Here is an 11,898-nt window from a genome sequence, read left to right as displayed (position 1 = left end):
TCACTGTAATAGCTATCAAAATGTTTTATTTTCAGCTGATGAGCTATTAAAAAACTCCTAACCGATCAGAATCCATCTTGCGTTAAAGGGGCAGAATATCTATAAGAAACCCTTGTTATTAGGTGTGCTTAAGTGAACTGCAGCTTGTAACTTCACTCAAAAAATGATGTTAGCAGTTTGTTCAAAATACTTGATTAAAGTTAGCTGAGACAACCCAAATCTTGAGTTTTGGGGGGACAACCTATTTGTTTAAGTTTAGGTGGATTAAACATAAAACAATTAAGTTAACTTCATTCCTTCATGTTGTGTCAACACAAATCGACTGAGTGAAACCCAGCATTTTTTACAGTGTTGTAGGTAATACGTTGTTTGCAGTCGTAGATATAGGCCTACTGTACAGGCCAGTAGCCAGCATGGGGAAAGGGGTGGTTCTTTTTTCTCGAAAAGTGATACTTTTTCAGGTTTACACCTCATTTTCTGCAGCTGGAAGGGCATCCGCTGCGTAAAAAAAACGTGCTGGATAAGTTGGCGGTTCAGTTTAGAAGTTACTTGTAAAATGTTTTCTATTTAATAAACAATTCAGTCGCCAAAGATGAATTATCTTACATCAGATTATGTTTTTTTGCACATCAGGATGTTGGACTCATGAAAAATAATTGTTAGTATTGGCCAAAACTGATTAGCTGAAGTCACACCAAAGCGACAGCTAAAAGAGGATTCCGCTTGGGCCTTTTTCGATGGGATATTTTCACTATTTGTGACAAATTGACAAACGAGCTCATGTATGGGACAAATTCTGGACCTTTGTCAGTGAGGGGTGGGTCATCCAACCTCCCCTGGGTACAGGCCTGAGGTATACTGTAAGCTACCTACAAAAAAGATTTTTCAAGCCACCTTTTCTTGTTTTTCAGTCAGTTTCTTGAAAACTACTCTTTATGAGCAAATAATTTTGAACTTTATAAGCTCTTCGTTGTTTCTTAATTTGACAGGCTTTAACAATTTTAAACAACACAAAACAAACATTTTAAAGTTCTGATAGTGATTCTTATTAAATAATCACTTCCTGGCCTCTATCTGAAATGCACATAAACCATAGTTGTCAAATCCACAAATAATACAAACATTTTAAATTATTCTTAAAGTTACGTTAAAATATACCTGGATGTTTGCAGATCTTTCTTATTTTATTTGCTTGCTCAATAAAAAATAATAAGCTAATTTATTATTATTATTATAAATTTTTTTTTGCATTTGGCCGATTATGTTTTCCAAAGCTTTGACTGACACTAAAATTCAGTGTAATTATATTAATTTAAATTAGATCCTCTTTTTCTTCTTTTCCATCTCCCTACGTTTTGATGTCCATGACAGCCATCTGTTAAGGATACGGGCTGGATCCAAGATTATGTGAACCTTAAAATAAGGAGAAAGAGGCTGGTTTGAGTGTAGATGCTGTTTAAATTACAGAGTTTTTGGGTAGTGTTCCTGGCTCCATTTGCTCTAATCAATGCAGGCTAAGAATTAGTATTTTAAAAGTTACAGTTTGTGTTTTGTATGTATGCTAGCGCAAATCCATGTTTTTTAAATCTAGTTTTACCCAGAGATTTTCTAATGTGAGGAGCATGCAGATTAAAATAAGTCAATGAAAGGTTATCAGCTACTTTTTGTTGAATCAAACAACAGAAATAAGGCCGTAACAAACCCTAAATGGCTTTGCAGATCGTCCAGTAGTATTTTTCCTCAAATATCAAGAGAAGAACTTATTTATACAGTGCACGGTGAAATCTGGGGACATTACAATCTGTAGTAAATCTGTTTGCTCAGCAGTTACAGTAAAAAGAGTGAATAGAGGTCTGAAAAGGGTCTGTTTTTAAATGTAAACACATGAAGGTGAAGTTGCTGATTCAGCAGGTTGCTTCAGATGGAGGGAAAGCCGCATGATTTACTGCAGGTGAGTTTGCGCAGATGTTGAGAGCCGCTCTGAAACACCCTGTGATCTACTGCAGAAAACTATTAATGGGACAGAATGACGACTGTTCAGATGTGCAGATAAGCTACCTTAAAAGTCATCGTTTCTGTCAAGGTTTTACATTTTAAAGACTCAATGCTTTGATGTACGACTCCTCAATCTTCTGTGTAAGTTCAGTCGTTTTGCGGTCTGTAATGAGAGACAGCTGTTGAAAACGTGGACTCGGGTCTGTGCTCAGTCATTTTATTTGCAGAAAAGTCATGTATAGCCTACTCGCAGAAGATTTCGGTCATTCAGTAGCCTAATAAAAGCTGATTTATCTTACAAGATACGTTGCATGTGGTTAACATGTTGAGGTCACATGACCAACTTATACTTGTGCTGTGTCCCAATTCACATACTTACACTACGCCTTAAAAGTATGTACTTTTTGGTAAAGTAAAAATCTTTACCTTTAGGTGTGTAACAGTAAAGTATGCAAGCTTTGGGACGTACAACTTCCTCGTTAACAGATCGCTGTGCTGCTGAGTTATGATCCCTTGGTTATCCACACATCATCCACATTTCTGACTAATTAATTTCCTACCTATTTGAAGAAGCAGTGTTAGGCGGTAAAGTTAGTTTGATGTTTAACATTCATTAGAAATTACATTTTAAACCAATTAAATTATTTGCTGCTGTTATAGTTTGAGCCAAAAAATATGTCAGATAGGCATAAATATGTGCCCTTTATGTTGCACAAGGCTTAATTTCTCGATTAATAATAATAATAATAATAAAAATTAACCATGTGAATGAAATAAACAATTCAACCATATGAAATTATACAATATAACCCTCAACAAAATTTTTAGAAAAACATCCTGCTTATTGCACAAGACTGTTTTTGGAATAAGCAATTGGAATTATTTGTTTTGTAACATTTTGTTAGTAACTTTTAATGTAAAAATGGTAAAAGTCAATTAAACTCTGACACAATTTGAGATGAAATATTTAAATCAACTCTAAAATTCTCTAAATATTATCCTCTATGATGCACAAGCTTTGTTTTTTTTTTTTTGTTGATTTTATATACAGTTCTGAATCCATATTTTCAGTATATTAGATACACTGAACACTTAAATGAATTAAACTCTGACACATTTTAAGATAAAATATTCAAATTAACTAAATAAAAGTAATACATTTCTAAATATTATTTTCTAAACTTCTAAATGATAAATATGGATTTAGTACTGTATATAAAATTAACAAAGGCATAACTGTAAAAAAAACAAAGCTCGTGCATCATAGAGGATAATATTCAGACAATTTTAGAGTTGATTTGTATATTTTATCTCAAATGGCATAAATTCAGTATTGTTGTCGCAGATGAAATATAATGCAATTTAAATATTTTCCAGTCGGCTAGACATTAATTAACAGTCATACAAAATTCTTTACTGAAGCCTCTCTTCTTGATGGTTGGTCTCGCGTGTCCACCATGTTTGTAGTTTATTTACACTTTTCATTTGCGTGTGTAGTACTAATCTAATTCATGTGTAGCGCTCAATGTGCTGTGGGCAATATCAGCGGTTAAAGTATGGACACTTCTACACTTAAATTTTGCCCAGAAATAGTAAACCATCCAGCAGTATCGGGGAATTACCAACCTACGTCACACGGGCTCATCCGCACATAGCGGTTGCAAAAAAGACAGATTGCAATAGCAAACATGTCGTGTTGTGCAGTAGGATGCCAAATTCGAAAGGCCAAAAATAGAAAACTTACATTTTACCGTACACCACACTGCTTTTAATGCCAACCGCTGACATCTTTGGCTAACGGCCATTGGAAGAGCTGAATGGAGTGAGGACCTAATTAAAAATGCTGGACTCTGCAGTTCTCATGTTAAATCAGGTAAGTTCACGCTATGCTGAATCATACACATTACTCATTTTTGATTGCAGCAATGATTTTAGCAAAAACAGTTAAATATGGTGAATTAAGCTGCGGACACTGAATGCTAAGAATGAAATGTAAAAATGTAAGTTCAGATAGCCTGGATTACAGTTGCAGTTCTTTGTCAGAGTGCAGTTGTTTTGCTTGTTGATGATTACCCAGGCCTTGTGCAGATATGTCTTCTGTCCTTGTATTTGGCTAAGCAGCACCTCTGTTTTTAGCACTACAAAGTTTTGAATCTGATAATCATGCAACATTATTTCTTGCACTTGACCACACAGAACAAAATTTTAGGCATCTAAATACATTTAGGCCTTTAACTTCTCTCTTGTAAAATTACATGGAGCTTCAATGAGATTGTATATTTTAATTGTGCTTATCACTGGGTCACAAGCTGTTATAATAAGCTGAAAGCATTATGTAAATAGTATGTAATCAATATAACTTATCTCTAATACAACAACTAACTCTGAACCACATCAGATGCCATTCCCTCGCTGTAAAAGCTATCGCTCCCATTTTTTTCTGTAACCTCGCTGCGTGCGCATCCTGAGTTTTTACAAACCGGTAATTTGTCTATTGGCATACTCTTTTCAACATAGGCCACTACAATTTGGGACATACTAATTCTACTTTCAAATACTATTTAGGATGAATGATATGCAAATTGGGATGCAGCGTTGGTTTATCTGTGCAATGCCATTGATTTCAAACACATTTGAATGTGGAATAAAATAATTGTTACTGATTGCAAATAATGCGTCTCTAAAATACCTTTTACTGTTATTCAGATTTCAATAATCCATGTTTGACTAAAATGAAACAAATTATGTGCCACAATGGGTCTTTATTAACTCTTTTTCTCTTTTTGCATAGATTAAAGAACGCAGGCTCTTCTTTGATCACACAGGCTGTAGATTACAGAATTTACCAACAGGTAAGTGATGATCATAGACCTGATTGACCTATGGTAAAATCATTGTAATGCAATACTTTGATTGTTTACTTATTGCTGGAGCAGCATTATAAAATACATCAATGTTCATTAAGTCCACATAAACAAGATCAACCTGAAGAAAATAGTTCCAATACAAGGTGTTTCAGCTGCCAATAAAAACGGTCACACTTGTACAATTCCAGTTATCATCACACTTCACAACGTTTGGAGATGTTCAAACTCAGAAACTTCTTGTCGTTTTATAATTAGATTTTTCATAATAAGGGAAAACATTTTTAAACATTAACACTTTAAATATGAAACATGTTTCATTAAGGTTAGAAAAATGTCTCAAAGACCATTTTTCAATTGCATCCTGCTACATTTGACCTGAGATGTAAACAAACAACACGTCTTTCCATAAAACATACTTTTGCCAAATTAAGCATGTTGAAAGTAACGGAGCGAGTTTCTCAAATTGCACCAGTTTCTTCATGATTTGGTGAGAATCCCAGACGAAAAAAGATTTCACTCCTTCAGTTTGCTCTCCAGAAAGTCTTGAATTTTATTGAAGTTTTCTTCTTGTTGACCCAGTGCTTCAAGTATGATCCCCATGGGTGATTTCTTGAGTCCCGCACTTTCCATCTTATTCTCCAGTTTGTTTTTTATGTTCCTTAAGCGAAGAGATGCATGTGCAAAGATCACTGAAACACAGAATGACAAAAGTTTCAACAGAGTATATACAGCAGGGGTTGCAAGGATGTTTTGAGAAAGCCAAGGTAGCGCTTGATTAGCTAGCCCAGATGTGTTTGATTGGGGTTGGAACTAAACTTTGCAGGGCACCGGCCCTCCAGGACCAAGTTTGGACACCCCTGATATACAGGAATCAGAGAGTGAAATTTAATACTTTTAAAGACCTTTTCTATACATTTTAAGACCTTATAACCACTTTAGGTTTTAACCAGAAACACTGGCGAGATTTTAACTTACAGTATATTAATATTAATGTAAGAAACTAATCCAAAACTAAAACATTATCCATATACTGAATAAAAATCTATTAAATCTAGCTAATTCAGCTGGTTGGCGCCTATAGAGCAGCAGAAATAATGGTGTTGCCTTGGTTGCTGCAGTAAACAAAGCAGCATGATGTCAAATCTAACAGGATTTTATTGATTTCATAAACACAGATTACAGATCACCCAAAACCTAAAATCCTGTCAGCATTTACTCACCTTCACTTGTTCCAAACCTGTTTGAGTTTTCTTTTGTTGAGCACAGAGTAAGATATTTTGAAAAATGTTGGAGACTGAAAGCCATTGACTTTCATAGTATTTTTTATGCATGTTAAATGCTACCAGTTTCCAACATTCTTCAGAATGTCTTCTTTCATGTTCAACAGAAGACATAATTTGGAATCCCTTAAAGAAATACTCCACTTTTTTTGGAAAATAGGCTAATTTTAAAAGTCACCAATAGAGTTCAACACTTGCGTTTTACCATTTTTGAACCCATTCAGCCAATCTCCGGGTCTGGTGGAGAAACTTTTAACTTAGCTTAGAATACATTAATGAATCAGATTAGACCACTAGCATCTCATAAAAAAAATCCAAAGAGGGTTTTAATAGTTTTCCTATTTTAAGCTCGAGTCTTCTGTTGTTTCATCATGTAATAAACATGACGTAAAAATGAAAAGTGGATCATCTCTAGGTCGATATGACTACTGAAGGAACTTTGTTGCCGTACTATGGCTGCAGCAGTCACAATCAAATTACACAGCACCTGAAAATAATCCACATCCAAGTATCAGCGCTGTGTAATATTGTAGGATTCAAAAATGGTAAAAACCAACCGTTTAACTTATATTTAACCATATTTCCAAAAAAAGAGGTGTGTTTCTTTAAATCGGGGTTCACACGCTTCTTGGAAATACTCAGACAGATGATTTTAAGGCCTGGAAAGTGCTTGAAAACAAACACAGGTCCTTGAAAGTGCTTAAATTAAATTTGAAATTAGTTTTTGGATTATTTCAACAATTATTATGCTGCTGTCAAAAAACTGAATGAAAAAAAATATATAGAAATTCTTCATTGAAAAATCTTAAATTAAAAGAATTATAGTTCTAGTACAAAAAGACAAAAAACGCACATTTTATAAATATAACAGAAACCACATCTGAATATTACCAAATATTGAAAATGACACATGTAAAGTCTAAGTGAGTTTTTTTAACCATTTTTTTAAAACCATTCACCTGATCTCTGGGTCTGGTGGAGGTTTTAGTTTGGCTTAGCATATAGCATTGAATCAGATTAGACTATTAGAATCTCACTAAAAATTTCCAAAAAGTGTTTTAACAGTTTTCCTATTTAAAGCTTGACTCTTTTGTCATTTCATTGTGTACTAAAAATGAAAAGTTGCTATTTTCTAGGTCGATATGACTACCGAACGAACTTTGTTGGCAAACCATGACTGCAGTAGTCTCAATGATATTATGTAGCACTTGAAAATAGCCCCCACCTAGGTAACAGCACTGCGTAATATTATTCAATGACTCAAAAATGGTAAAAACCAGCTGTTTGACTCATAAAATAACTTGTAACTATTTGGCTTGTAAAATTAGCATATTTCCAACAAAAAAAAAAGAGGTGTGTTTTTTTTAAATGGGTTTCCCACGCTTCTTGAAAATACTTAAATTTCAGCAGACATATAGATTTAAGGCCTGGAAAGTTATTGAAAACATACACAGGTCCTTGAATGTGCTTGAATAAAACTAGAAATTTGTTTTTGGTGTTATTTCAACAACTGTAATGCTTTTACTTTTAATTATAGTTCTTGTACAAGAACTGACCAATAACGCACATTTTATAAAAGCATCAGAAACCACAACTGAATATTACCAGTTTGGAATTCAAACTTTGAAAATGACATTCAAAACATCATCACTCATCACTGATTAATGATACATACATTTCCATCTAATAAATTTCCATCCCCTTTTGTAATTGATCATTTTAGCTAGCAGTAAATGCTTGATGGTTTCTTCAGAAACTTACACAAAAGTGGCAGCTTGATTCCTAGCAGGAATACCATGACTCCACCAAAGAGAGACATGAGGAAGTAGCTCACAACCATGATCAGGAAAACAAACAAGCTTGGGTTCTCCTTCTTGAACTTTTTGATGATGGCCTTGTTCTCTCCTGCCCACACAGAGCCTATGAAGACGGATGCCACCACCACTGCTCCTGTGAACATGCTCACAGGATTTAAGAAGCTGTGGACAGAAAATAAACAACGACAGAATGTTATTGAGGCCACAGTTATGGTAAGTGTAGTATACACGCTTGCGAAATTGCTTTTAATGTGTTCTTTTATTGTGCTTTGAAGGTCCTGTTAAGTGCTTTAAAATGTGCTATTTTTTATTCGAAGTTTTGAATGGTGGGTTGGGGGGGTGGATAGGGGGGTAACTTCTCCCCTTTCAAAAAAACGGCCAAAAGCTTTAGTTTTATATCATATACTATAGAGCATTTAATTGCTCAAGATTTGATGAAAATACCAAATTTTTTATGCTGTGATAAAAAAAAAGTATAAAATAGAATAGATTTTAAAAAAAGATAGATTTAGGCAGAAGTAACTACAAGCTGTGGATGTTTATGACATCCTGTTTTGGAGCACACTAGCTTATAGACATCCATAAAACAGACCGATAATAACATTGACATTTTTTATTTTAAATTTCACAGGACCTTTAAAAGCACACATTTAAGTAAAAAGTTTATTAGTAAATAAGATCATATTTCTGGAAATAAATGTGCGTGATTTCAGTTTATTATCATGTCCAGCCCCTGCTCAATGAACCTTGTTACATAGAAGTCAAATATAATTACAAATATGTACATAATAATGTATATAACTTTGAAGAAAGTACATATAAAGCTGTTAAAAGTTCAGCTGAAGTGTGTTGTGCTGTGTCCAAAATGTAGATTTTTATTTATGCTTCAAAGTCTGTTTAGAAATAAGCATTTTACTCATTAAATCTTCAACAGGTGAACCCAAAAGCTTGCTTGAACTTGTACTAGAAGTTACCGCCAATAATAAAACCATCTCTGACAGTCACCGTTTAAAGGCTTAGTTCATTCAAAAATCTAAATTCTGTCATCATTTACTTCTTCTTGTTTAGAACCACTAAGAGTTTCTATTTTCTGTTAAACTCGAAATAAGTTATTTTGAAGAATGCTGAAAACCTGTAACCATTGACTTCCAATTGTCTGTCCTAATCAGTGGTGTAAAGTAACTAATTACAAATACTCAAATTACTGTAATTGAGTGGTTTTTCTCAGACATTGTAATTTACTAGGTAGTTTTAAAAATGTTTACTTTTACTTACCCTTGAGTACATTTTTAGTGCTGTATCGGTACTTTTACTTTACTACTTTCTTTTAACCTGCAGTCACTACTTTATTTTTTCTAGTCTATAGGGATTAGAAAAAAATCAGTCCTGTGATTCTGGTCTAATCACATTGCACATAGAAGGTAAATGGCCTCATAATGAACTACTTCAAGACATGGGCGAGTTATAATTGCAGCAAACTGTTTGGAAGCATTCAAAGTGTACAAGAAGATGTCCAAAATCTTTATACACATTGACCCAGAGACTGTTTAGATGCATGTCACTGATGACAAGATGACGGATGTTTACTGTATGATGACTGAAATGGGCCTAAACATCCAGCAAGCACAAGACCTCAACATGATGTCAAATTGACGTTGTACCCCAACATCGTGGGGACGTTACATTTTGCTTGGAAATGAAAATCGGGTTGATGTCAGAACTGAACGTCCAACCTTAAAATCAACTAAATATTAACGTCTAATGATGTTACAGCTTGACGTTGTGTGAACATTACCACTATGACGTCTATCAGAGATTGGATTTTGGTTGTCATACCTGACGAATAAATGTCAGTATTTGAAGTCAATATGATGCTGGTTTTAGATGTTGGCTGGACGTTGGATTTTGGTCACTTTCCAACACAACCTAAAATCAACCAAATATCAAAGTCATTTGACGTCGCTATTAGACATCAAGATAATGTTGTCCTTGGACGCTGACTAGACATTGAATTTTGTCACCTGACATCACAACCTTAATCTGACCCATGATTAACGTTTTATGATGTTGTGTACCTGCTGGGAAATAAATGCACTACAGAATGTTATGTTTACACACATCCACAAATTACATGTAAATGCATCAACTTTTTACAGCGGATAGGCCTGTGCACAAGGGACGCTTTTTGCTCGCATTTTCCATCGACGTTTAATGCCTTATGACTGAATAAACATTGGCAATGTGATCGTGCACACCAACGTGCAAAACGCCATGTGCAAAAGTATCATTTAAAAAAATATATGCCTCTTGCTCGTTTTTTTTTTTGTTTTGTTTTGACACGCCACGTCAAAACCTTCTCCTCCAATCAGGCATTTTTGTTCACATGCACGGAGCTGCTGAGTACTTTTAAAAAGGCTTTTTACTCCTACTTTGAGTAATATAATGGTACTTTTACTCAAGTATGATTTTTCAGTACTCGTTCCACCACTGGTCCTAGTATGGAAGTCAGGTCACAGCTTTCTGTTTCAAGGTGTTCAGCTTTCTTCAAAATATCTTCTAATTTGTTCAAGAAAAAGAAATAAACTCGTAAAGGTTTGGAACCACCTGACAATGAGTAAATAGTGAGCACATTTTCATTTTGGGGTGAACTATACCTTTAAGAAAGCAAGCATGCGTTGATGGTGACACCTAGTGGCTATAAATTGTAAACGCTATAAAACATTGTTGATAAAAGGAAACATTGCATGTGTTGACCTGAACATAAATAGTATACATGATTTGAGTGTGAAATAATACATGTTAATAAAATGTGATAATAACAATTAGAATGGAAAACTTGACAATAATTAACAGAGTTTTTTAAACGGAGTAAAAAACAGGGTTAATAGATGTTATTATACTAACCACGAGTCAATCAAGTTATTGCTACACCAAATTTGATTTAACCAAGTTTTTATAGTATAACGGATGTTTTAAAAATATGCACTAACATTTATAACAACACTCATTTTTGTGAGAGCTGTATGATTGTGAAAATACTATGACAAAATACTGTCATGACCTTTGCTCATAAGTGTCATGTGATAAAACCCTTAAATATTGTTCAGTCTTAGCAACTAGTTATAATATTAGAGACAAACCATCATCTCTTGGACATTAAACTGGCTTACAAACTTAAACACAGCTGCCCATATATCAACACAGCCATGTCTGTCAGGATCAACTAGCTATATTTAGGTAGAAATAACATCATGTTCTATATTGGACAGATGGGGAAACAATTTTAAAAGTTTATCACTTAAAAACAGCATGAAATACACAACATGAAATACCCATAAAATAAAACACCATACAGTGGAGATTGCAATATTGTGTACCATGGGATTTACAATGCAAAACTATTGAAAATATGTTATACATTGCAGTTTAACAACAACAGTAGAACTAAATGCATTGCCATGTTAGTTTGTGCTCAAATACAGCCTATATTTAAAGATCACTGTTCTCGCGATACTTTCCGCAATCCGATATTTGTGTTGAAGTTCATTGAATGTTACAAATACTACTTTAATATTGTTTTTATAGAATTTCTGCATGTAAGACGCTGTGCAAAGGACTTACCCTACAACCAGGAATACAAGTATAGCTACCACCAGATAGTTGGTTTGATAGTACAGGAGGTTGCTGACCACTCTGTTGTTCCATTTCGCCAAATCGCGTGTATCTGGTTTGCCGAAGCGATCTGAGCCGGGATAGAAATCATCCCAGCCTCTCAAAGGAGCGATTTCCACTTTAGCCATCTATTCAGACTGTCCGGATGCCGACAGCTGCTCTGAATGTAAGCAACAGCCTGTCACTTCCGTCCTCTCGCCAGCAGCATGCGCTTTGGCTTTAAATGGGAGGTTACTTCAGATGTAAACAAATGATCAGCAAAAATGA

General features: G+C 34.5%; 1 protein-coding gene across 2 annotated transcripts; it reads right to left on the bottom strand.

Annotated features, from left to right (window-relative positions):
* Positions 1-4,742: 4,742 nt before the first annotated feature.
* On the bottom strand, positions 4,743-11,828 carry arl6ip5a (ARF like GTPase 6 interacting protein 5a). Of its 2 annotated transcripts, none has more exons than XR_015492746.1 (3): positions 11,581-11,828; positions 5,875-8,121; positions 4,743-5,817 (listed from the first exon to the last, which is right to left on the bottom strand). XR_015492746.1 is itself a non-coding variant. In NM_001006096.1 (3 exon segments), coding segments are annotated over 3 exon segments (573 nt in total). In that variant the 5' UTR covers positions 11,760-11,827; the 3' UTR covers positions 4,743-5,375.
* Between the last annotated feature and the right edge of the window lie 70 nt (positions 11,829-11,898).

This window comes from Danio rerio, chromosome 6 (assembly GCF_052040795.2).
Source record: "Danio rerio strain M-AB ecotype USA chromosome 6, GRCz13ab, whole genome shotgun sequence".
Lineage (NCBI taxonomy): Eukaryota > Metazoa > Chordata > Actinopteri > Cypriniformes > Danionidae > Danio > Danio rerio.
Note: the sequence above shows the minus strand (reverse complement) of the source record. Positions and strands in the feature narration are given on the sequence as shown.